The sequence below is a fragment of the Engraulis encrasicolus genome, chromosome 13, assembly GCF_034702125.1.
Source record: "Engraulis encrasicolus isolate BLACKSEA-1 chromosome 13, IST_EnEncr_1.0, whole genome shotgun sequence".
Classification (NCBI taxonomy): domain Eukaryota; kingdom Metazoa; phylum Chordata; class Actinopteri; order Clupeiformes; family Engraulidae; genus Engraulis; species Engraulis encrasicolus.
In genome coordinates this window covers 31,280,032-31,307,345 of record NC_085869.1, presented here as the reverse complement: position 1 = coordinate 31,307,345, position 27,314 = coordinate 31,280,032, and the positions used below count along the sequence as shown (strand labels likewise).

General features: G+C 43.9%; 2 protein-coding genes across 2 annotated transcripts in view; one reads left to right on the top strand and one right to left on the bottom strand.

Moving 5' to 3' along the window:
- Window positions 1-8,707, top strand: part of mfsd6b (major facilitator superfamily domain containing 6b) — a 28,325-nt gene extending 19,618 nt beyond the window's left edge. The window contains exons 5-7 of the mRNA XM_063213690.1: window positions 3,847-3,945; window positions 4,846-5,192; window positions 7,055-8,707. Coding sequence (XP_063069760.1) covers window positions 3,847-3,945; window positions 4,846-5,192; window positions 7,055-7,357 — 749 coding nt within the window. The 3' untranslated portion in view covers window positions 7,358-8,707. The remainder of the gene's footprint in view (window positions 1-3,846; window positions 3,946-4,845; window positions 5,193-7,054) is intronic.
- Window positions 8,708-9,680: 973 nt separating this feature from the next.
- Window positions 9,681-27,314, bottom strand: nemp2 (nuclear envelope integral membrane protein 2). The gene is made up of 9 exons (XM_063213689.1): window positions 27,143-27,314; window positions 26,625-26,734; window positions 24,604-24,841; window positions 23,018-23,090; window positions 22,706-22,799; window positions 20,750-20,864; window positions 15,682-15,907; window positions 14,761-14,982; window positions 9,681-12,155 (listed from the first exon to the last, which is right to left on the bottom strand). Exons 1-9 carry the CDS (start codon window positions 27,231-27,233, stop codon window positions 11,681-11,683), a joined length of 1,644 nt encoding a protein of 547 aa, XP_063069759.1. The 5' UTR covers window positions 27,234-27,314; the 3' UTR covers window positions 9,681-11,680.

The window sequence follows — 27,314 nt, the reverse complement described above, 5'->3', positions numbered from 1 at the left end:
CCACTTAGTGTTCACATGGTCAGAATACTATATTCCTAAACAAATAGTGGTCTCTCTCACGGCTGCCATCTTTGTTCCACCTTCAAGATAAATATTTTCCATTGTGTTTCACAATGATGTCAGCACACCCACGCAAGGTCATCCATCCATCCATTTGGTGAAAGGATGTTTTGTATAGAAGGGATAACAGGCCCAGGTGGCCATTTACTTAATGTAAATACATGGGCTTTGAGCAAAATGCACACACACAAAGGTCCTCAATTGGAAATGCATAGATTAAGGCTGTCATGTTGATGTGTGGACTTAGGCTACTTAATGTGTATGTGCTCCATATGTCTTTATTTGCTCCATTAATGACACGTATTGTACAAGCAGGTTTTATTTGTTGAGCATGTTCATGCACTTCCCAAAGGCAGACTTGATTTGACTTGCCCACTGTTGATAAAATGAAACTGAATTGAAACTGATAAATTGATTTTTCACTTCACCGCCTTTCATTCATCACAATATATCTCTTCAAAGGAAACAGAAGCATAGCACAACTACATGTAATGCCCATGCTTGTGTAGATTCCAAAGTGCACTCACTTTCTGTTTCCATCATGATTCCAGTCTAAGTTTGAGGAATGTATTTTTTCTGGCAGGTTCAAGGAAGGTTAGGAGTGATTCTCTGATTCGGCTACACTTTTAAGTCCGTGGATTTTATTTGCCAATTCCACTAACTATTAACTGCATCCAATGATGTTTTGGACATTAGAAAACATTTATCTTTCATATAATACAGAAAGTGTAGACATGGCATTATTTCCCTCAGCAAGAATGAATATTTAATACTGGTTTTGGGCGTTTTCATGCCGTCCTGTTTTCCAAATGTCAGATTCAGTCTTCATATTAGCATGTAAAGAAACTTTTTGCCCAGGACGATTGCAAATGTTGATTCACTGTAATCATCACAATATGACAAAACTGTCAGAAAGACCACTGTCCTTTCCATTATACATGAAATTTGCCATTTTGTGTGTGTCCACGAAAACTGTGTTAACCGTGTCACGGTCTGAAACCCCCTCCATAAATCAGTAATGGTTTGGTCTTAGGCCATACGAATAACATCACGTGATGTCATAACCTCTTTGGCAGGATATGGGAAGAGTTTTTGGTTAGTTTTGAGCTCCATCCTTCCATAATTTAATGCATTCTTTTTCATGTTCTCATAGCGGGAAAATTGCCTGTCAACTGTGTTATCAACATATTCATAAGAATCTGAATTATAAATCACATGTAGAAAAACACAGATAAAGCATACAGATACATAAATTGATTAAGGTGTTGTGGTGGAACTTCTGAGGTCCTCAGTTAACACAACACCATAAAAATGACTGAAATGTCAACCGTGTTACCGTCAATGGTGTTACAATTAGCGATGACAGTCAGGGTTGCCAGATGAGGCTGATGATTTCCAGCCCAAAAAATGTTAAAAATCCGCCTAGAAGCACAAAATCCCGCCCAATTCAATTGATTTCTATGGCAAGAAGTGGGCAGGTTTTTCTGATAGTTGCCATTTTTACCCGCACACGGCCATCCTAAGCAGCCCAATTGGGCGGGAACCAGCCCAATCTGGCAACACTGATGACAGTTGAGGAGGAGTATGTTTTTGCCACTTTATGTCCATATTGACAGACAAACAAAATAATTTGTGTTCTAGGGAACTGTTTGTCTGCTCTGTTTTTTCCTCCTAAAAAAGTGCCGACTTGTTCCTCTGCACTGTTGACCGTAACACAGTTGAGTAACACGGTTGAGTAACACGGTTGACTGTTTTGAAAGTGTTTTTGAGCTATTGATCCCTTATGTGTTGGACAAATCCTATGAACAGACACTAGGGATTATCTCTGGAGAAGGAAGTCTTGTGTAAGGAGGGTGACTAAATTCAAATCAGACGTTACAGGGATTTATAATGAAAAATGTGAATCATAAAATCCTACTTATGAAGCTCAACAATCACATTTTCTATATCAGTTGCACAGATTAATGACAACATTATTGCTAAGGGACATAAGCACTTTCAAACGTATATTGTTTCAACTCTGTAGCATTTTTATATATGTTTGAAATGACATAGTATTTGACCATAACACTGTTGACAAAATAATTAAGCAAATGTTCGCTTTCATTAGAGTATTTATCAAATGATTTAAGATTAAGCTTGGCAATTTGTTTGTTTGGAAACTTAAATATATACACTATGTAAACTCTAGGGGCCTCATTTATAACGGGTGCGTACGCACAAAAGACTGCGCACGCCAAGTTCACCGCAAGGTTTGGTATTTATAGAAAAAGAACTTGGCGGTAAACATGCGCAGCTCCACGCAAAGTTTTACCCATGCGTACGCCCTAAACAAAAGACCAAACGCGGAAAGCGCGACCTCGGGAGGTAGCTGGAAGAACGACCCGAAATTGGTAGGGGGGGAAACGGAGGTCACGTATCACGATAGCCACTTTAACATTAATCCAGCTCGCAACGAAAAACGTGATTGTTTGTTGTTTGTTTGGTAATGGTGGAAAATAATTAGTAGGCCTATCTGGCCTATTCACATGCATGTTTTGTAAGGAAGTAACCGACGCTTCAAATTTTATATTTAGGGTACATTACATTTGGAAATACCCAAATCACTCACGGACCTTTCCAGTATATCTGTGGGCTATAATCGTTTGTGCGTTCCGACTCTGCAAGGAATTACGCCAACATTTAAGCCAGTTGCAGAATCACCTGCTCGAGTCCCACGTGCAGCTGTACTAATAGAAAGATAATGGTTGATTTTCTCAGCCATTCGGCATACAGACAAGCATACAGCCAAGTGCCATACTGATTGACAGCTTCGTTTCTGTTGTTGCATGCCATTTCTTTTTCATGCGGTTCGTCAGCAAATGAGCAGAGAGGTGTGCATTTTTAATACTGCTGGCCTTATAGACTGATAATGCACGTTTATAATACACACATTAAATAAATACAGACTAGAAAATGCCCATAGATGCTATGCTGTCTGTGGATGTGTAGATCGACAGTTGGGGCGTCGCTTTGAACTGAAAGCAGACAGCTGCGCGCAGTGACCAACGGTAAACCCGGTGCATATGGTGCCATGAGACAGCGAATAGATTTTCTACCGGTGAATTTCACATGGGAACATGACCACATGAGATGTTTCCTTGACGCAGCTATACCCTTGTGCACGACTTAATTAATACTACATGTCCATGACTTGGCAGGTTCATGTCCATGCATCCTTATTTTATTTATTTTTACTTCTGGTATAGCGTGACTTGTGAACATAACCATCCACATGCTGCAATTCGAGGGATTTTGTTTTTTGTACGACTTCCCAAACGTTCTCTAGGCCTATCTAATAAAACTGTTTGCTCCACATGTGATAAATAGGCTATCTCGTCTGCTTTCCGCACGCCGTCCACGGATATAAATATTCATTTTGGGCGTTTCACTGAATATTCATAGATAATTATGGGTGTGTCCACAGGTGCGCACATGTGCCGCAACTTCAGAGTCAGTTGGGATTTATAAAGGGAAATCGACGTGGAACGTGCGTGCGCCATGCTTTATAAATCTGAATATTTTCTTGCGCACGCACATCCTGAGTTTCGTGCGTGCGCCATCTTTTGGCGCATTTCTTCCGCAACGTTTTAGAAATGAGGCCCTAGGTCATTTAGTTGAAAAAAAAAATACTGATAATTGACATTTTGCTTTTGCCAAAAGCGTAGGGGAATCGTAGAATCACTCTTATATAAACGGTCTGTCTGACCTGTCTGAGTTTGTATCACTTGTGTGTGCTCTTCTTAGGTGCTGCAGTGACGTTCCGTGGGATTGGAATGGCCTCCCTCGTTATCCTGCTCCTCTTCGCTCTGATTCAGGCCCTGGTCGGACAGAATGAGGACAAGAGTGAGCACCTGACCTCTTCCTGCATTCATCTTTTTCTCTTTCTACCTTTAATCTTCCTACCATTTTTTCCTACACTTTCTCGTCCTCCTCTCCATCCTTTGTTTTGTCTGTGTCTTCTTCTCTCTTCTCTCTGTCTTCTCAGCCTTTCTGCCCTCTACTCCTGTCACTTCACTTCTTCTCCCTCTCCTTCTTCTTCCCTCCCTCCCTGCCTCTGCCTCTTCCTTTCCTCTCCATCCTCCCTCTGCCTCTCCTGTTTTTCTCTCCTCTTTTCTCTCACTTCTCCCTGTCTGTCTGTATCCACATCTCACCATCATCCATACCTCCCTCCATCTCTCTCTCTGTCTCATCCATATGCATTTCCCCCCTCCATCTTTCGCCACCTCTCTTCCATCCATATGCATTTCCCCTCCATCCATCTCCACCTGCTGTCTCCCAGTGAAGGTCATTAGTTGGTTGATGTCTCCCCCTCTCTGTCATGTGTCATGTTATGTAAGTGCCCTGAGACGGCCCACTTTCTAAAAACCACCCTAGGAGTAGGCTGTAGGAATGATAAATATGGTTCTGTTTGTTTATTTCACTTTCACACCACCCGTTGTTTCCTTTTCTCTTCTCTTGCCTGCTCACTTAATCACTTGTCGCCTCCCTCTGCTTGCCCTCCTTCTGCCGGCCTTAATTGTCTCTCCCTCGGTCTCCCTCTCTGTCTGCCTCTCCCTCTCTCTCTCTCTCTCTCCCCCTCTCTCTCTCTCTCTCTCTCTCTCTCTCTCTCTCTCTCTCTCTCTCTGTCTCTCTCTCTCTCTCTCTCTCTCTCTCTCTCTCTCTCTCTCTCTCTCTCTCTCTCTGTCTCTCTCCCTGTCTGCCTCTCTCACTCTATGTGTTATCTCCTCTCCTATCTCTTCCAAGGAGAGGACCAGATCCTGGCTGACAACATCCCGGTGCCGTCCAGCCCTGTCCCCATCGCCACCATAGACCTGGTACCCAACCAGGCCACCTCATCCTCTTCCTCTTCCTCCTCCAGCCGCACTGGCACCAGAACCTCCACCACCAGGGCGGCGACAGCAGCCACAGACTCCAAGCCCCCGCCCAAGAAGACAAAGCACCAGGAGGAGCAGGAGGACGTGGGCAAGCCGGCCTGGGTGGTGTCCACGTCCCCCTGGGTCACGCTGGCCTTTGCCATCTGCCAGCTGAAGGAGATGGTGGCCCTGGAGAAGAGCCGCCCAGACCAGCAGGCTGACCAACAGCAGCAGCAGGTACGCTGGTACCCCATGTGAAGAGAGCCGCATCTGGGCTGCTTACCCACATGTGAGGTGGGCCCTGTGGAGTGTGGGGTGGTTCCATAGTAGTGATAATGGTGGTACCCCAAGCAAAATAGGGTTCCATTGTAGTGGGAATGGCGGTACCCCATGTGAAAATCATGGAGTGGCATGGTTGTGGAAGTGAGGGTATTATGGATATGGTTGTAAGGGCAGGGTGGTACAATGGTATCGGAGAGGTTCGTGCTACAGAATTTCTAGCATGAGAAAGATTCTGAAGGAATCCTTGTGTGATTCTGAAGGGTAAGGTGGTGGAGATGGAGTGCCTCTGATAGGGATTGGTGGGATATGATGGTGGAGATGACACCCCATAAAGACTTTAGACGCCCAGTGGGGAAGGGAGGAGGGTGCATGGTGATGGCGGTGGGTAGGGATGGATACTCAGCCATGAGTGTTTAATTCTGCTACTGTATGCCTGTCTCTGGCCATGCCTGTCTCTGGCCATGCTCCAGTGGCCTGCTTTTGGGTTTAAGAGGGAATGTTTTGTGGACTGCTTGCTTTTCTTTTCTTGCTTCTTTTCTTTTTCTCTTTTATTTTTTATTTATTGATTTTATTTTTATTTGATTCAACAATTCCTCCATTTAATTCAATTAATTGATCTTTTTTTTCTTTTTCATATTTATATTTTTACTTTTTTGCTATTTGTTTTACAAATCATGAAGCTGTATTCATGTGTGTATATTTGTGATTCCTGTTGATCCTTCTCTGTCTGCAACTTTTCGTTAACTATTATTACTGTTGACACTGTTATAACAGTAACCAGATTGCTTAAAATGCTTTAATGAAATAATGGCAATTAAAAGACCTTTTGTTTATTTCATGCTTTCAATGATCTCAGGATAAAGGTGAGCGTGAACTTGTAAATGCATGTATATAGAATTTATAGTATGCATGGTCTATATGCATATGTGCATGTAAATCTGTACATGAATGACTGAATGTGCATTTATCATCAGGAGTTGAAGATGATGAATGTGAAAAATGCATGGCTGCCAAAAAGCACAATTGTGGCATTATTAAACCAAATATGTCCTTTAATTGTGTTGTGGTATTTTATGTCCATCACTGTTTGCTTAGATTGCTTCACATTACTTTTTATTATTTGCATAGTGTCTCCAGTAAAATGAATGTACTATTTTATCAAAGATAACGAACGAAGAATACATGAGTAAAACATTCCAATAGAATATAATTATTAAAATGAGTAACTATTTGATTACAAACCATGAGCACCCCACACATACTGTGGGCTGTGATAAAGCAACTGACATTCAGTCATATTTGCATGCATGTGCAATGACGTAGCATTTAGTGTATGCAGACATGTCGAACAGTAAAAACTGAACGGAGACCTTTGCCATTCACAAGCTTCACAGTATATTTCTGTGCCATATTTTATATAGCAAGTGAAAAAAGAAACCCATGCAAGCATCAACACATTACAGCATGACTCATATAGGCCAACTGGAAGTGTAATAAGTAACGAGTTAATAAGTAGGCAAGGAAATGGTTTATGGTAGTATGTTAGTTATTTCTGAAGTTCGGAAGTTATTTCAGAAGATATTTTTTATCCTACTCTTATTAGGCTCAAAATACACACATAGCCACAGATAGTAGGTCTGCAATGTATGGAATCACCTGTAAAAAACTGAATGAACTTCCTAAAAGACAGGTGATTGTACGGCTGCAAAGACCACTTCTATTTTTTTATTATTATTATGAGGCACATTTGGTAAAATGGAGGAAAAGTTGACACAAAAAAATGAGACAATATCATCTGCTTCTCTGTACACTTACAGGACGCAAATGAATCAACTTCACCTCCTCCTCCACCCCAAGACACACCATCCCAGCCCCACATGGAAGGTGTGCCCACACCGGAGCGGGCCCCCACATCCACCACCACCACCCATGCAGGTCAGGGGGCTGCAGAGGGCAGCAGACCACTCCCCAGTCTCCCAGAGCCCCCAGAGAAGCCTCCACGCTCCACAAACAACTGTGAGGTTGCGGGGCACCCCAAGTTCTCCACACCCATTGCCCCAGCTTCAGTTGATGAAGTGCAGCACGCAGCATCACCCCAGAGTCCATCTGGAGATCAGTAGCAAGAGGATATGCTACCAGAGCTGGTTTTACCAATAAGCATAGGTAGTTGCCTAAGGCTCCACCAAATTTGCCCATTGCAGGGGGCACCCAACATTCAGCCCCGCCCATGGTAAATACCAGCGGAAGTCATTCAAAAGGGCCCCATGTCTACATTTTGCCTAGGGTCCCCAGATGGGTAGAACCGCTGCTGCCTGCTAACTGTCCAGGGCATCAGGACTCTTTCCTGTGTGTATGGAGAGTGGGAAGATGATTTGAGGATGCCTGACCTAAAGGAAGGAGTAATAATGGCTGAATAGGCCAAAGGACAAAACTGAAGGATATGTATGTCTTGGACAAACTTCATATCTTAAGAGTGACTGACAAGACGTGTCTTACGATCTTTTGGGGACATTTTGGTGGCCTGTTCCCATTATCGCTACACAAAAAAGACCAAGTAGTTTCTTTCACATCTATTCCACTAGTTTTTTTGAAGTAAAACAGTAATGATGGGCATAAGATGATCAATAATATAAATAATGCCCCCCCCTCCCCCGAGAAATAATGGCTGACTATGAAATGACTGAAGGACCTATGCGTATATGCATCTTCTTCCTTTGTTTACATTAGTACTCACTGTAGCTGTCTTCCCGTTTCCTTTTTGTGTTCTGCCTCATACTGCCGTTAGACCTTTTGCCTTCAATTACTAAAGTATGTGCCTGTCTGCTTCGTAATGCTCAATGTCGGAGCTGAATGAAAAAAAATAGCAGAGGTGGACAAGCCTGGGAAAAGGTAAAAGTTCTGCCATGCTGTCATTCTGGTGGTGCTGCAGTGCCACCACAGGTCATTTCACCTGCTGGTTTATCTAGCCAGGGAGCTGGATGGGTGAATTGGCAGGGAAGTAAATGTGGCATGGCTTTTATTTCCTCAACCCAGGATGTCCACCTCAGTGGAAAAAAGCTCTTGGGGTACAAATGAATGACTTCCTCTAGTACAGTGGTTCTCAAGCTTTCTTGAACAAACACCCCCTTGACCTCAGCATAGCCCTGCCCAATGCCCCTTCACCTCATCATGAGCCTGCCAATGCCTCCCGTTTGCATTAAAATTATATGTAGACTAATTGCAATTGAGCGCCCCCATCTCAGGGCTCCCTAACTCCATGGGAGGAGAGGCAGCACCAAGGCGCGAGGACGGCAGGTGAAGGACACGACCAAGGGAATGATATTGAAATTAACCCTTGGAGTGTGTTCCAAGGAGATTCGCTGGAGGTGAGCTCCACTTACTGACCAGCGTTGGAGGGTTCTTGTTTGTATTGACTTTTTCTGACCGTGAGGGCTATTTTGAAGCACAGTGTGAATGTTGTCTGGTATGTTTTGGAGAAACATGTTTGGTGTTGGGGGGGAGGGGTGGTAGTGGGGGGCGGAAGTAAGACTTGACATGAGACAGGGAGGGCCAGACTAGGTCAACAGGAAGACCGGTAAGCAACCAGACCCCGATGTAGACTTGACTCCCCATACCTGCCTTGTTTTGGCAAGATGGAGGAGGTAAGACTTTGGCACTAACCTGCCATCTCCATATCTGAAAAATACACAAGGTACTGTGAGCAGGAGCTGCTGTTTGAACTTCAAAACTGAAATTGTTTTGGTTCTTTATGTCCAGTCGCAGTAACCGCAGTCCATTTATTCGCCTTGAACCCACATTACGATTCGCATTAGCATAAGGCACCTTGCAGGCCGGTGTGAAAGTGCTTACGTGGAAGCTCTGGTATGCGGCCAAATTCACAGACCTCTGTAACCTATGCTTTCACTGCCTGCCACTGACGACAGAGCGTACATGCGCACATTAGAGCCTCCACATATAACCATTGCCGCTGACATTGCCGCTTTGGCCAGGCCCAGAACAAAGTCATCTGAAAGGGCCCCACACCCCAATACACGCAATATAATGGAAAACAATTCTGGGTCCCCTCGTCTCACTGGGACCGGAGCAACTGACCCGTTTGCTTTCCTGCATATACCACCAGAGCAGGCCCATCTGTCTTCATGTCACAGTTTAAACACAACAGAAATAGTCTATATGCCATTTCCACTGACAGCAATAGCTTAGTGCCTACTTGTGTGTGTGATAGGGTGCATACCAAATAAGCACCAAGGATCCTCAGTGAAGAGGAGTCTTGTTTGGTGTGCTTCCTTTAGGGCTTTATTCGTGCATCTGTACTGTAGTGTGTGTGTGTGTGTATGTGCGTGCGTGTGCCTTTTTTGGTTTTGAACTGCACTTCAATTGTGAGTCATTTCCTGATCGGTTTGTTTACATGTAATAAGATCATGAAAAGTGGACATACAAATCTACAATAAAAAATAAGGCTGTATTTATTTAAAAATCAATGAAACATTGTGAAATTGTTGGATTCTTACTTCCTCTATAAAAGTTTTGTCATTGAAAAGACTTTTTTTGCGACAGCATGCCATTCAAAGGAGAAAAATTCTTCATCACATACTTATAATTTAAGGAACAGTTATGAATTAAAAAACGCTAAAACTGGCACTGTCATGATTTTGAAACCGTTAACAACACAGCAAACCTCAAGCCAATTAGCTTGTTTACAGACAGAGTGGACATAAAAATGTAGAATAGAATAAGGCTTTTTCTATGAAACACACAAGACACAATGTTAGATTTTAACAGTCAGCTGATGACTTCAAACAGGGTTTTGGACTGATACTTATGATTCTCTTGCAGAACAAATGTTTTTAAAACCATTTCTAATTTATGTTCAAATAATGTTACCTGACAGATGATTTTACAGACAAATATGCAGTTAATTGGACAAAGAAAAAGCTGCCAAGACGCAAACCGACATATCAGAACCGTATTTCTATTTTTTTTTCTCAAAAGTCCATGCACACTGTGGTGGCAGTCCCTGAGAATGCCATGACTACAGATTGACACTAGAGGGCAGGAGCTCCCCAAAGTCTTTGAGCACCAGCACAGTACAGTACAGCATAGCTTCTTTTCTGCAGTGCTTGAATTTAGTGTATGATCAGAGTGAAAAAAAGACACTTCACTATGCAGAGAAAAAAACAAACAGTTGACTCGCTCAGTGGATTTGCCACAGGCACTTGGTGTAGGAGATGAGGGAAAGAAAAAAAACACAAAATGTTCCAGAATCTTTGCTAATGATGAATCCGATCCACCTGAGAGCTGTAAACAATCACTTCAGTGTCATCACGCTAATTTTCTTCCACTGTTGGCGAGAGACAGCAGGCCCGATAGACACGTTCGGCTCGGATATGTTTGGGAGTGAGTGGGAGGCGCATTGTTTAAAAAACAACAAACAAACAAAAATGAGGAGCACAAAACAGAGAAAAAAATTGTTTCAAACTACATTCAACTGAACATTTAAAAAAAAGATTGCTGTAATGTACTTTAAAAGTAATGAAACGAAAACCTAAAAAGGAAAAATTAAGAGAACAGATACCAATAATATTTCAAATGTTCACAACGGTTCTTACATATAGTGTCCTCTCTATCCAGTTTTGGCTGATGACACCTGGGGGCAAGGGGAAGGGGCTACCACATCTACTGGCGGACAAGTCAGTGCACTGGGCTGGGTTTCTCAAAAGCGTAGTTGTTAGCCAGTTAGCAACTGAGGTAGTTGCCAATCGGCAATTGCATTGCAACCTACAAAGGAACTAGGATTGTTAGCAACTATGGTTGAGAAATGCACCCCTGAACTCCAAATGTATTCATTCTCTCAACTCTTAAGCATTTACGTCCATGGCTTTGGTAGGTAGTAGCCAGGTGAGGTGTGAGGTATCTCCTCTGATAGTGGTCCTATGAGCTAGGCCTAGACAGCAAGGCCCCAAAGCACTGTTGGTTCAGCATGTCATCCAAGTAGTAAGTAAACATTCCAAACACCGTCCATTAGATTTGCAATGTTATTGCTCATAACGCTCTGGTCGTTCTGACCTTCATGTGAATTTAACTCTTGGGTCTAAACCAGTGTTTCCCAACCTTTTTAACTTCTTTTTCTTGTATACCCCCTAAGCCTTTTTGTCATACCATGAGTATCCCCTCAGTCATGTTCTATATCCCAATGTGACTGTGCTCCATACATCTGTTCATTTTTCCACGCGTGCAGTGTGTTGGGCGTACCCCTAGTGGTGCACGTACCCCTGGTTGGGAAACACTGATCTAAATGACCGAAACGTTCTGAGCAATAAAATCGCAAGTGTAATTAGACGGTGTACAAAATATTTACTTACTACCACTTTGAACCATTGGTTACATCCAACGCACCCGTTCGAACTGAGTGTCCTGCGGTGTCGGGTGAGCAGTGCCTCCCCCTAGAAAAGGTCCTCATCCTCATCCTCCACCTCCATGGGCTCGGGGTAGAGCGCGGAGGCCGGGGCCGGGGGGTAGGGGCAGAACATGAACTGGGTGGGTGGTGGCGATGGAGGTGCACAGTGCGGCGGCATGTAGGGGGGCAGGAAGCTGTTGGAGGAGGCCGCCGTGTGCATGCTGGGGCTGGGGCTGGGGGCCGGGGGTGAAGGGCTCCGGGGAGGAGGCGCGTGGGAGTACACGGGCTCTGGTTCGTCCTCACTGATGTCACCTCCGTCTATGACACGTCCTCCTGCTCCTCCACCTCCTCCTGCGGTGTAGAGGTTGTCTCCGAGGCCGTGGTGGAGGCCCCAGCCGCGCTCCCGTTCTCCGTTGAAGAGCACGTTCTCGTAGTAGGCTCCTCCCAGACCGTAGTGCACCTCGTGCGAGTCCTGCTCTGCATTGTTCACGTGCGAGCCACCCCGCAGGAACTCTGCAAACCTACAGGACAAAGCAGACAAACAGAGATTCCGTTTAGTCAAGCAGTAAGGAAGTGTAAAGACAAAGTGCAGACAAGACCAATTGTAGGTCCTGCTCCGCCACGCTGACATGGGAGGCAGAAACTCAGCAAAACTACATGACACAGAGATAGACATTTAGTTAGCCAGCCAGTAAGGACGCATGAAAGAACAAAAGAAAGAAAGAAAGAAAGAAAGAAAGAAAGAAAGAAAGAAAGAAAGAAAGAAAGAAAGAAAGAAAGAAAGAAAGAAAGAAAGAAAGAAAGAAAGAAAGAAAGAAAGAAAGAAAGAAAGAAAGGAAGAAAGGAAGGAAGGAAGGAAGGAAGAAAGGAAGGAAGAGGGAAAGTAGTACAAGACAAAGCATGAAAAAGGACTAGAGAAATAAATCAAAATATAAATAATACATTTTGTGCAAAATTAAAGAAAGAAGTTGTGGCCATATTTCCCTTGCTCATCTACCAAAGCCCGAGCAAGCCCAGCCTTTAGGCTAAAAATGGTCTCTCTGTCTCTCTCTGACGCGCAGCTGCAGAGCTAATGTGGTCTCCTCCAGTCCTGCCGGTGTGGCACTAGTGGACCTGGATGGGGACTAGAGCAGCAGGCTATTCTGGGAGACACAGGCACAGGCAGGGCCAGCGCATCAGCATCAGCATCAGCATCAGCATCAGCATCAGCATCAGCAGCAGCATCAGCATCAGCATCAGCAGCAACACACAGGTTACAGCAGGATACTGGGAACCCGGCAGCACTGATGACAACAGGACACTGACATGGGGAAAGGAAGTAGAGGAAAGGAGAGGAGAGGAGAGGAAAGGAGGGAAGAAGAGGAGAGAGTATGAAGACATAAAATAGGGAAAGAGGGGAAGAGGAAGAAAGGAAAGAGGATGTGAGGTGAGGAGAGGGGAGGAGGGAAGAAAGGAAAAAAGGGTAGAGGAGAGCAATGAAAAGAGGAGGATTGGAGAAGAGGAAGAGAGGACAGAGGGGAGTAGAGGATAGCAGAGAAAAGAGGAGAAGAAGAAGAGGCGAGGAGAGGACAGGAGAGGAGGAAGCAAGGAAAGAAGAGAGAGGACAGGACAAGAAAGGGCAGGAGAGAAGCGGAAGCAAAAATGGAAGGAATGAAAGAAGGGGAGGATAGGAGAGGGGTGCAGTGCAGAGAGGAGGAGGAAAACAGGTGAAGAGAGGAGAGCAGAGGAGGAATGGAGAGGAGATTGAGATTGGAAGAGGAGGAGGGAAGTGGAGAGGAGGAGAGAGAATATAGAGAAGGAATAAGATGGAAAGTAGAGAAGTGAAGAAAATCGAAAGGAGAAAAGACGGGATGCAAAGGAAGAGGACAGGAGAAGAGAAAAGAGGGGATGGGAGGGGAAGGGAGGAGAGAATAGGAGTGGAGCACAGCTCAGCACAGCTCTCGTCACCACATTTACAGTCCCCATATCTCCCCCTGTGGGGGAATGACTCATGAGGATGGTGGAGGCTAAAATATCCTCCTGTCTAGTCTGCCCATCCACTGGCCATGAGTTACGTCAGCACACAGGGGGGAGTGAGGTCTCCTACAAGACAGGCCACGCCCTCCTAGTGACGCAACGCCTTCCGTGTTGGAACTAGTCAGGCCAAGAGCAATGCAAGTACTTTCTGAGTTCCTGAAAATACGGGAACTCCTTTCACTTTGTCGTGAAGCAAACAAACATAAGCAAACCAAGGGAGGCCGGTCAACCATGCCGTTTGGGAAATGTTAATTGTTATGCTCTTGGTCAGACCAAGTCTCGAAGAGATTTGAACGTTGATGATAATCAGGCTAACGTCAGCACAGAGAGGGAGTATGGTCTTCTACAGCTCCGCCTCCAGAGCTGAGGAATCGCTTTGGAAGAACTTGCATTGCAGTGCATTATGAATTGGGGTAACATGTTTCCAGCGATCAAAACTGCATTTTGGATGACGGTCCCAAAACAAGTCCAGTTATTCGCAACTTTCGTCATTTCGACTATCATGACGCTAGAGGAAGACTGAGAATTTTCCATTTTTAACTTCCTTCAGGATGTATACAATCTACTTTGCGGTCTTCAAAAGAGACACAGACTGTAACACTGTGCTAAATACTCATCGTAGCCGTGTTTCCTTTACGTGTGCAGAATGTAAGCGGTGTGTGTAAACATCTGTGGCTCCTGTTGTCCAAACACAGCGAGAGGAGAAGGAAGCCAGCTGTGTCCTAAAGGGGCTCTGGTCCAGAGAGAAGAGCATGCACTATTCCTCCATGCACAGGAGGTAGCCTATTCAAACTAAAATAGTGTGCTGAGTGAACTTTAAAATAAACTATACAAAAAAATCCATACCTGAAACAAAGAAAAGTTCTCAAAGTCATTACGGAAACGCCATCAACACTATGCACCGTGTGTGTGTGTGTGTGTGTGTGTGTGTGTGTGTGTGTGTGTGTGTGTGTGTGTGTGTGTGTGTGTGTGTGTGTGTGTGTGTGTGTGTGTGTGTGTGCGTGCGTGTGTGTTTATCTCTGTGGGTAGCTGAGTTTGAGGAGTGTCCCAAGCACAGTAACCCTTCTGTGTGTGTGTGTGTGTCTATGTCAGTATACCCCCTGCCCTCACCTCTGTGGGTTGCTGAGTTTGAGCACGGTGTCCCAGGCGGGGAAGCCAGGTGTCCTGCAGGACTCCCTCAGCTGCTCCAGGGAGGCGCGCGTCTGCACCTCCCCCTGCTCACGGTACTCCTCCTCCGTCAGGAAGCGCCGCGCTGCCGGCCGACCACTACTACTACTACTGGGCCTACGCCGGAACAGGCCCACCAGGCCGCACAGGAGGCCCCAGATGCCCCTGGACATGAAGCAAGCAGAGAGGAGAAAGGTCATCCATACAGCACATGCTGGAAGAAGCACTCACAAAAAAAATATGTAGCCACGTTTACATGATATTTTTAACTCCGAAATTAATAATTCCGGATTGTCAAGTGTTTTAAAGAGGAATTGAGTTTAATTCGGAAATTAAATGTCCCATGTAACCATTGCTAATGCCAATGTCAATGCCAATTGTGACATTTCAAATAGTGAGAACAACTTGAACAAATCAGTTCATTTGTGGCCATGGATAGCTCATTTGTAACATGGGTAAGGATTACTGTAGAAAAATAGAAAATAAGGATAGTCAATGAAACTAATTACAATACATAATATGTTAATACACATTGTTATTATGCAATTGGGAAAAGAATGGAAAGAAAATTGAATTTCAAAAATGTTCACAACTATTTTGCAGGATGTGGCAGGATGAAAAAAAATCTACTCATCCCTTCGCCCCCTGGTGGACAGAAACACACACGCACCGCAAACACCAACAAACTCGGATGAGCACATAACCTCCTTGGCGGCGGTGAATAGGACTTACTAAATACATAATGTTATTATGCAATTGGGAAAAGAATGGAAAGAAATGCTTAAAATCTTATTTTCGGAAATGTTCACAAATATTTTGCAGGACATCGCAGGATGAAAAAATGACTCAAACAAACAGGCGTACCTGCAGATGGCGAAGAGCAGTGCAGCCAGCAGTGGCAGCAGCTTGAGGCTCAGTAGCGCCCCCAGCAGGGTGTAGGCGGCGGGCGGGTAGGAGATGCCGGCCCACAGCAGGGCCAGGGCCGCCCCCTGCACACACCACGTCATCAGCGACAGCGTCCGTTCGCATGAGATGGGGCCGCGCTTGTAGCACATGGCGAAACTGATCAGGCACGTCACCGCCAGGTAGCCTGAGAGAGGGGAGGGAAGGGGAGAGGAAAAGTGGGATAACTTTACATCACATAGCATAACATAGCATATCATAAGCATAGTGTTTCTCAGCAGGGGCTCTACAATGGCCTGGCATGACATAACATAACATTGAACTATTAGCTGAATGCTGTTATTTAGGTATAGGGTACTGGTTACAGTCCCTGGTGCAATGTGGAGTTGGATGCCTTTCTGGAGGGCAGCCATTTCAGATACCCAGGTGAAAAAGTGGTTCAATTTAGTACAATAAAAGCACAACTGAAGTGTACTTAGCATGTTAAAAGCGCACTCACACTTTTTGTGCTAAGAAAAAGTATGTTTACAATATGCTTATTTAAAGTGTACTTAAAATTAGATGTAATTAAGTTGCTCTCAAAGAAAGTACACTTTGCGAACCATACATAAAGTGCACTTAGAAGATGTTTGGCTAAAGTGTATTTAGAGGAATATACTAATAGTGTTCTAATAGTGAACTTACTAAAAGTGTATTTTTTAATAACATATTGCAATTGCACTTTTTTAAGTGCACTTTGATTATACTTCACCCAAGTGACTTCGAAGTGTGATTTTCTATAGTGCGCTTTAAAGTAAATCACTTTAACATATTGGAAGTATACTTTTTCTAAGTGCACCATGATTGTGCTTCATCCAAATATATTCAAAGTGTGCTTACACAAAGTGCATTTACCCATCATGCATCATCATGCATGTACCATCATGTAATGCACTTCTTGGAGCTCAATTTCTCAAACAGAAAGCCATTGACCTCTAAGAAATATCTTTGGTTTGCACGAAAATATAACTCATTGTTATATTCTGCGTTTATTGTAGGAGTTTTAAAATTTTAAAGTGGTACACAAAAAATGACCATGTTCCCACCGTCATTATGATGGTCACGTATATGTTCTGGTATATATAGGCTCACACTTCACATGACATCATGGCGAGAGGTAAGTTGGAACTAGTTGTTCAAACAAAGAATCAAGGGTCACCATTCGTGATCAATTCAAATGATGAATTGCAGCACGGTGGAACAAGAATGAAATAAAGTGAAATGTGTATCTGAAATCTCTGTAACAATGCAATGATTGTAAATGTCAGTCGTGCTAGGCATGCATACTGTATCACTACTGTGACATGTGGCTGTGTGTAATGTACAAGCTCTGAGGACCAGCATGGATTGTACTATTACATTTATATTATTTCATGTACTTGGGAGTGTACTGTAAATATACTTCAAGCATACCTGTTATATATTTACAATACTTAATATGATATACTTTTTACAGACTTAAAATGTTCCAATGTAGTCCAAAGAAGCATGAAGTTAATATACTTTTATTGTACTTCTAGTAACAATAAAATGTTATAGAAGTGTACTCAAGCACACTATTAATGCCATACGAATGCATGAAAAGCGTGTTTGGAGCATACTTTCAAAAGTATGCTTGTAGTGCACTTAAAGTTGTCCAAAAGCGGTGCCAATTTAGCATCCTCAGTGTGCTGCAAGTGTGCTGAAGCACTGCTTTAGTAGTGCTTCAGCGCACTAATAGTGCAATGAAGCGCACTTTAAATCGCCGAAAATAGTATACTTTGTACTAAGTACGGTCAAAAAAAGTACACTTTAAGTATATGGGTTTTTCACCTGGGTATGGATGGAGGTGTAAGGAGAGGTCAGGTCAAGGGAGAAGAGGGAGGAAGAGTGTACCAGGAGAGGAAGATGATGGTGGGAGATTACGATGATTGGTGGAGGAAGAGGGTGATCAGAGTGGGAGGGAAGAGGACGTGAGAAAAAAGGAGGAGATGAGAGATAAAGAGATGAAGAGAATGAGAAGATGTGGATGGAGGAGGATGAGGGTGATGGTGAGGCGGAGAGAAGTTGATGGGGAGTCCAGGGTGAAAGATATGAGGGGGTAGGGGAAGAGCATGGGCAGACAGATAAGAGGAGGATGATGAGCGGAGGACGATGAGCAGAGGATGAAAAGGAGGGATGGAGAGATATGGAGGGGAGGAGGGAGGGAGGGTTTAGGAGGAGACAGATAGGGAATAGGATGGGAGAGGAAGGCGGGGGAGTTGGAGACAGAACATCAATGTCTACACACCTACACTCAAGGCTGAGGTGAGAAGGTGAGAGTTGAACAGCAGGTTATGTCTATTTAAAGGCTGTGTGTGAAGAAAAATGAGAGATAGAGAGAGAAGGAAAGAGAGAGAGAGAGAGAGAGAGAGAGAGAGAGAGAGAGAGAGAGAGAGAGAGAGAGAGAGAGAGAGAGAGAGAGAGAGAGAGAGAGAGAAAGCGCAAGCGAACACAGCTGATCCAGAGAGAAAAAAAATGAGAGCTTGGAGACAGATAAAGAGAAGAGAGCGCGAGAGACAGAGAAAGAAAAGCAGTGTCACATCTAAATTGTAATCCCCTGAGCATGTGTGTTTTTTCCTCCCTCCTGTTGTAGAAAGCATGGCAATCAATGTTCCAGCTTCGTTTGTTGCTTGTCACTTTTGCTCTTAATCCTAATATGGTTCTCAAATCTCCAGTCAGCCGCGCGTTTGGAAGAGGAGAGAGAGCTAGAGGCGAACTCACAATCTGGTTCTCAATGCGGTTTTACTATATATACTGTACTATGTTATGTTTTCTATACAGAGAAACCAAAGAGAAATTTCATGCAGGCGTGACACATGAGGTGCACTGCATTCTATTCCATGATTCTACTCTATTCTCTCCTAAATTTCCACAGCCGCACGTTGGCTAAATTTCAACAGCCACAATACGAGAGAGCTAGGGGCGAACGGTAAGCCGAGGCGAGGGGAGCAAATTGATTCGGCACTGAACACATTTTTTTTGCACCCTGTCGAAAAAGTGTAGAGGCAGTCACTCCATACCGCCACTTGAAACACTTGGCCCTCTTCATCGTTGGCGAGCTGGGAGTGAGTGAGGGGATGTGTAGACTAGAGCAGTAGTTTTCAACGTGGGGGCCTGGGACCCTTGGGGGGGCCGTGTGGTCATTGTTAGGGAGGACTGTGGCAGGCTGGATGTGGGAATCCACTGGTAAATTGTGTGTGTGTGTGGTGGGGGGGCTTGTCATGGTAAAGTTGGACTAGAGTGAGTGGCTGCAGTTGTGTGAGATAACTGAGTGAAGAACACAGTGCAGAGTCTGTCTCTCTCTCTCTCTCTCTCTCTCTCTCTCTCTCTCTCTCTCTCTCTCTCTCTCTCTCTCTCTCTCTCTCTCTCTCTCTCTCTCTCTCTCTCTCTCTCTCTCTCTCTCTCTCTCTCTCTTTCTCTCTAAAAAACAGCAAAGGACAAATTTTATAGTGTACTTCATAAATGCACACAGACCTCATAATCTAAATAAATTACACATACAAACAGTTTGGAAAGAGGCTGGCAAAAATGGCTACCAAAAGTGAGACCACCTTTCACCAAAGATTGGCCGTTCAGCACTAGTCAAACACCAACAGTGACAACAACACCTGCATCCCTCTTCTGCCTTCTACCCTAAACATCATGTCACAGAGGCCCAGGAATATAGCTATAAAGAGCTGTCAAACTACAACAGTTGAAATAAACTCTCCATCAGTCAAACAGGGGGACACTGACACCACCACAGCATGGTGTTAAATGATTTATCCGGAGTTGGAACAAGTTTGCCTGATTTTTGCATGTTTGGGATGAAATACAGTCACTCTAGAGCAAAATCAAGGCAAAAGGATGCGTTTTGAGAAAGTTTGATAATATCACGTTAGCCTCGTTAGCCATATCAGCTATGTAATATGAAAGATGCGGGCATCGTTTTTCGGCGGTTACACACATTTCAAAAACACAACATTTTAAAGTCTTGCACAGCTCAAAACAACGTCACACTTACCTCGTAATATGTTGAGGGTATCCACACATAAACCAAAGTGTCCAAAGTCCTTCATGTATCCTTGAAAGGTCTGCAGAATGTGTTTTGTGAAGCTACCACCTTGAGAATATCTAAATTACGGTCAAGACAACTATTTGACACTAAAGCCCACCAAGTAGATTGCCGAGTGCGTCGCACCATCAGCTATGATTATTTCCATAGCGAGTAACCACAGCTGATGGTGCGACGCACTCGGCAATCTACTTGGTGGACTTTAGTGTCAAATAGTTGTCTTGACCGTAATTTAGATATTCTCAAGGTAGTAGCTTCACAAAACACATTCTGCAGACCTTTCAAGAATACATGAAGGACTTTGGACACTTTGGTTTATGTGTGGATACCCTCAACATATTACGAGGTAAGTGTGACGTTGTTTTGAGCTGTGCAAGACTTTAAAATGTTGTGTTTTTGAAATGTGTGTAACCGCCGAAAAACGATGCCCGCATCTTTCATATTACATAGCTGATATGGCTAACGAGGCTAATGTGATATTATCAAACTTTCTCAAAACGCATCCTTTTGCCTTGATTTTGCTCTAGAGTGACTGTATTTCATCCCAAACATGCAAAAATCAGGCAAACTTGTTCCAACTCCGGATAAATCCTTTAAGGGCCTCTGCACCTCTGCTTCATACACAGGTCCAGCATTGTGTGTGTGTGTGTGTGTGTGAGTGTGAGTGTGAGTGTGAGTGTGAGTGTGAGTGTGAGTGTGAGTGTGTGTGTGTGTGTGTGTGTGTGTGTGTGTGTGTGTGTGTGTGTGTGTTGCAGCGTCAAACGTGTGTGTGTGTGTGTGCGTCCCTCTGATTGACACACAGGCCCAACAGTATGTGTGTGTGTGTGTGTGTGTGTGTGTGTGTGTGTGTGTGTGTGTGTGTGTGTGTGTGTGTGTGTGTGTGTGTGTGTGTGTAGTAGTTGGTTGTTTACGTACCGAGCATCTCTCTCCAGTAGTGTTTAGTGATGTCCTCCCACGCCAGCATCACTCTCTGCAGGCCCAGATAGGAGACGCCCGAGCTGACGCCAAAAAACATCAGGAAAACTCCTCTCTACAGTCAGGCCAACACACACACAGACACAGTGAGTGAAAGCAATAGACAGGCTAAAAAAAAGACATACGTGAAGACAGATGCATTCAGTAATTCACACACACATACACAGCACTAGTGTGTGTTGAGAGCAAGCTAGAAGTCAAAAGAAAATAAACAAGAAAAAGATCAAATACATACATAGTCAGAAGAGAAAATCACACACACACACACACATACACATGCACATACATACACAGTGAAAAACTCCAGGTAAGGGTCCGTGCTGTGAAGGCTCTGAGTAGGTCCAGGTGCAGGGTGCCGAATTGTCAGGTGATACAAGAGACCCAATATATAAGCCCCCCAAACCCACCAACCATGATAGGCCCCACCCTTCCCAAAACACCACACCCCAATCCAACCCATTCTACCCCCCACCCGTCCCTCACATTAGGGCACAGCACTCAAACATGCTCTGGCTGGGACATCAGACAAAACTAATCATGCGAGACGCGAGTGGCGCGCACGCGCACACCCACACCCACACCCACACCCACACACACACACCCACACACACACACACACACACACACACACACACACACACACACACACACACACACACACACACACACACACACACACACACACACACACACACACACACACACACACCAAGCCTCTCTTCAACCATCACCATCACCATCACAGTCTCAACTTTTACTTCATCAGGATGTTGTGTGGGAGTGTGAAGGTGGCTGAGCTGGATTGGAGGGATAGGGAGAGGGGCTTTGGTGTGTGTGTGTGTGTGTGTGTGGGGGGGGGGGGGGGGGTCATTATCAAGGATTGCTGGGGGATAGGTGAGGGGGCGAGACTGCTGAGAGACGGAGTGAGGGGAAGGATGAATGTGTGTGTGTGTGTGTGTGTTTGAGAGTGTGTGTGTGTGTGTGTGTGTTTGAGAGTGTGTGTGTGTGTGTGTGTGTGTGTGTTTGAGAGTGTGTGTGTGTGTGTGTGTGTGTGTGTGTGTGTGTGTGTGTGTGTGTGTGTGTGTGTGTGTGTGTGTGTGTGTGTGTGTGTGTGTGTGTGTGTGTGTACAGTGTTGGGGATGATTGGGGGGGCATGCTTGCTGCTGCTGTACGTGCGGGGGTGGGTGGGTAAGCTAAGCTAGCTTCACACTGACTGTTTGAGTTAATAGTCAAAAGCCTCCCTCCGCCCACACCCTGATGCTAAAATTATCTGCATCCTGCGTTCGTTCCCAAGGGAACAATACAGCTGAAAAACAAGGCTTCTTGAAACACTTAAGGTGTTGAAAATGCTGAAATGAGGCACCGGTAGCAGGTTCATTAGGAACAAAACGCACCCAATTAGCATTACAATGGCAGCTAAGTTGTTCATCAATGACAGCTGACATAAACTAATCAACTGGGTTAAATTTGACGCCTGCGACCTCGCTGTGGATCAGTGGAGGTCAAATGTTGTTGATCATCCCTCAATCTAAAGGGTGAGGAGCTTTAGAAACCTCATCTTCGACTTGTTATCCCATCAGAAAATAAAGACGTCACATATCTTCTGTCTGGAGAATCCATGTCACACTTTTCTGGATTAACCCCAGATGTATTCATTTGTTGTCATTGTTTTCATTTTTGGCAAATGAACTGCTTTGCTGATGTGTGGCTGATTTATTTGGCATTGCAGGGCCTTTAACAGAAATCTACATTTCACCAACACCACTGAATCACAGTCGAGAATTTAAGCGTTTCAAGGGATCTCATCATGAATAAATCAAATGCATTTGACTTTGACAAAGGGCAAAAAAGCGCAGACATCCGAGTAAAAAAAAAGAAACACTTTGCTGGTCTTACTTTTGGAATGAAGTTCTTCAAGACAAAGAGCAACAAAAGTAGAATGGAGACAGTTCCAAGCGACACCCCAAGAGTGTAATAGAAGATGGAACTCCTGTGAAGAAGAAAAACATAGGGAAAAGAAACTCTTACGTGAGACACTGATTTGTGCACATGAACTGCAAATGAACTGTTTGTGAGTCATATGATTAAGTTTGAATAAATCAGATTTTAGAATCAGACAGGTAGACAGTTTCTTATGAAGATAATGCTGACAATATCATAGTTTGTGCAATGTACTATACAAGCTGATGCAGTCCATCACTAGGCTACCTGCAAATGCTCCCAGCCAGGAAGAACAGCGCCAGTCCACCGAGGAAGAGACCAAACCGCATTTTATTAATTCCTGTAATAAACAGACAAACACAGTATGACCATGTCATTACCATGTCTCTGGAGCAGAGAGGCAAAGCCTTCACTTTAACAACTTGTGACTGACACTACTGCTCTACATGGAATCAGACTAAGGCCGGCCGCACACTGGCTCCGACAGCACTGCGGCACACTTTTGCTTCCGACAGAATTCGGACCCCCAAACCCAATTTCACACGAACATTGCATTGATAGTCAATGGGCGGCGCCGACAAAATAGAACTTGTCTCTAATTGCTATCCGACATCGGCGAATGTCCGCGGACATCGGCGCCAGTGTGCGTGGTTCTATTGAAAACAATGAAATCGAATTTTAGCTGAGCAGTGCTCAGCACTTTGTCGGAGCCGGTGTGCGGAAGCCCTAAGACCTAATTTTCTTGCAGATGTGTACAGTGCAATCTATAAAACACAGTCACTACTTTTGGCAAGGAACTGAATGCTGAGGAAATATTTTGGTTCCCAATTAATTGGTGCACGTGTTGTATTACAAAAGAATGTAAACTCAGCCATGACTAAACAAGTCACCAAACTGAAAGAAAAACTTCTGGGACTGATACCTGGAGGCATGACTACTATTTACTGTCAAAGTGATGAGGCTGTCTGAGAAGGTTCTCATTCATCCATTTCACTATATTACACTTAGCTGACGCTTTTATCAAAAGCGTCTCACACTTATTATTTTTCAGGGAATTGGTTATAGTCCCTGAAGCAATGTGGAGTTAAGTGCCTTGCTCAAGGGCACTTCAGCCATGAATGGAGGTGTAGGGAGAGGTGAGATTTGAATCTACAACCCCTTGATTGAAAGGCTAACTCCCTAACCACTAGGCCATGGCTGCTCATCCAGAACATCATGCCCTACGGAAAAGTGCAGTAACTACGCCAACATGGAAACTAAGAAAAATGCCTTCAAAGACTTGGTGTTAGGTTGGATATTGTAGTTGTAACTGCAAATATGGCATAGCAATATCTCTAAAACAGTACACAGGACACAGGCTTTGTCATAAGATCATGGAGGTGTAATGAAGACCATTTTCAGCCTAAACGCAAGTTTGACTAAATATTTAGTTACTGCGCTTTGCCTTTGTAATTTACTGATGTCTGTTTTTCTAGTAAACGGACAACTGTTCCTTACAAAAGAAGCAATAAGGATCAATAAGCAATGAGTAGTAATAAGTAATGAAAAATAAAAAAAATAAGCAGCCCAATTGCTTACACTAATTACACTACGGTAATACTCTGCTCACTTGTAGAACTGTAGAGGAAAAATCCAGAGCGACAAAGATGCAGGTGCACAACAAAGTAGAGGGACTACAGTTTGGGGTCAAGCCAACTTCGTCAGCCCCTGACATCCCAACAGTTAGTCCATCTATAGTGAAGAGAGCTGCATGTGTCATTCTGGATTTTTCTCTTCGGTGTTAAGAACATTAAGTCCATTCTCCAATGAACACAGAAGCATGTGGAATTACTGTTCACTCTAGAATTGCTCACGTTTGCCAGAGAGTTGTAGGTTGTAGGAGGCGCTGGCCCGGGGGCTCTTGACCATGAAGCAGACGTCCTCCTCCACCAGGGGGATGTCCAGGGTCTTCCCTCGCTGCACCGCGGGGGGCCAGTAGTGCTCCACCGTGCACTTGGCCAGCATCAGCAGGTCCGCAGGGTCGTGGCAGTTCCTCGTCTCCATCGGGTACACCGCCACGATGTCGTCGTTGTCCGTTTCCGTTATGCGGACCTGAAAGAATTAAGCATATCAGGGCTTTTATGGAGCTAGGTAGATTGGTGTCCAATAGCGCTTAAAAGGTCCAGATATAAGACAGTTAGGTGTCGCAACCAAAATGTTGTTGCTGTCGGCTTCCGTTATGAAAACCGAAGAACACAGAAACAATGTGGATGAAATGACCACACACTGTTGATTTGATGTGTCCACGAGTTTGCGGTGGTGATTCATCTATTTTGTTTTCTGCATTACCTATGGCTGTGCATAGGAACTGTATTCCTTTTGAGTACCCAAGTCAAGTCAAGTCAGCTTTTATTGTCACTTTCTTCATATGCACAAGTCATACAAGGAAAATTGAAATTACGGTTTCTCTCTATACCATGCCAAGACATAGACATACAAAAGACTGACATTCTAAAGACAGACATAACGTGCAAGACAGGACAGGTAACAGTGATGGACTGGTAACAATAAGAACTGTACCCTACTGTAAGAATACAGCATTTCAGTGATATCATAGAGCTAGGTGGTGTCGAAAGTAGCGTAATTAAAGGTGCTGTGTGCGAAATAGCTATGTGTCCATGGTCGAAATTGCCGTCTTTTAAAAAAATTATATTTACAACCTCCATCAATTTCAAGAGTTGTCCTTATGGGGTTTTCAACGTTTACATTCGTTTGTATGTGGCCTACATACAATATGTATGCAGCCTAAATGCAATATGCATGTATGCATGTCTGTATGTATGTAAGCAAGAACTACCTTACATTTGTTAACTGCTTTACATTCTCATGGCCCTACATCAGGGGTGTACAACCTACAGTATGTCTTGAGGGCCGTTTATGGCCCTTGAGGCAGTCTTATCCGGCCCCCGACATGATTTTAATGTTATGCAGTTTCACATGAAATATGATGTTTTGTAAAGAAATGTTAGAAATTACACTTGCAATACAATCAAGTTGTATTTCCAGGGGACGTAGTGAAGGTGGGGCCCGTTGTAAAGGTGGGCCTAAAGTGCACGAGGAAATACTCGAGTTCATTGTATGGCCCTTGGAGGAGTTTATCAAATTTGAAGTAGCCCCTCGAATGAAAAAGGTTTCTCACCCCTGGCTTACTGGGTAACGAATGCCTTCTATTTTTTCGCTAGAACACAATAATAAACAAACCACAGATGTATAAAGTAGAAGGGTCAAAGACGTGCAAAATGAAATTGTCATTCAGTGTAACGAATACCTTCTGCTGACTGTAACTGTTAAAAAAAAAATCATGATTTTTAAATTGTTTCAAGTGAATGGATGACAGCAGAGGCTTTCATGAATTCACTGGGAAAAAATAATAATAAAAAGAGTCATGTTTGTTACAGCAACAGTCAGCAGAAGGTATCCGTTACACTGAATGACATCTTTGACCCAGAAGTAGAAGTGCTCTTACAAATATAATTACAACAGGGATATATTACATGGTTTCCACTTTATAATAGCATACTACGAGTGTTGTAATCTGTAAAAGTACTTTTATACTTCTACTTAATACAACTCTGCATGAACTCCCAAAGCTATAGTGTCATAAAAAGGGAAGGGCAATATGACCTTTAAGCCCATATAGAGCAACCATGGGCGCATCACCTGTCGAAGGCCTGTCTGGCTATATTTAGACCTGCACCACATGCAAATACACTGCCTGCCTACCTACTACCAAAACAGTCGTTTACATGACTTTGTTGAAGAAAAATGAAAATGCTGTATTAGACACCAACATGTGGGAGCAAAACAGAATGTTGCTGTTGGTACTGCGTCATACCTGGAATGTGGACCAGATGTCCTTCCATTTTATGCCTCTGCCTGAGTTATAGCAAAAACATCGACGTCCATACTGGGTAGTCTCCTGATTTCCTTGCAGATACGTGCAGTCTGGAAAACAGAAAGGTTGGCGCTATTGGAAAGGAACTGCATGTTCAAGGAGTTTTTGGTTTCGCTTTAGAGTTCTAGCTGACGGCGCCTGTGGTTACAAAAATGTAGCCTCAGTCAAGACAAAACAGGTGACTGAATAAGCCGAAAGTTAAACTATTGGTTAGCATGCATGCCACAATTCAGTGTGAAGTGATGGGTGATTTGGGTGAACCAAATCATTTGATATCGGGTGCGGTTCATGCACTACCAGTTCTCCAAGATCATGCACAATTGCATAAACATAACACTGTACAGATAAAGAGCTGATTTTATTTAAACCTCCAATAACTGTAACAATAAACAGCTAATCTGACTTAGCTGGCTAGTTCTAAATATGCTAACGTGCTAGTCAATAACATAAACAGGTACCTGCATACGAATATCCATCTCTGCTTTCTACATTTGGACAGAACATAAAACCCCATAAAATAAAAACCATTAAATATTTCACATTGTCCATGCTGTCGTCTGAACCCTGTATAGGAAATGTATATTTCGCTTAAAACTAATGTTAGCTGCGAAAGCTAACGTGTATGCTTTA

Excerpts from the sequence above, each read along its gene's own strand:
- nemp2 (XM_063213689.1), bottom strand. The coding sequence starts at position 27,233 with ATGGACAATGTGAAATATTTAATGGTTTTTATTTTATGGGGTTTTATG. Across the intron at positions 22,800-23,017 it reads CTGGCTGGGAGCATTTGCAG|GAGTTCCATCTTCTATTACA; the intron begins GTAGCCTAGTGA and ends TCTTCTTCACAG. Across the intron at positions 12,156-14,760 it reads AAACTCAGCAACCCACAGAG|GTTTGCAGAGTTCCTGCGGG; the intron begins GTGAGGGCAGGG and ends TTTGTCCTGTAG.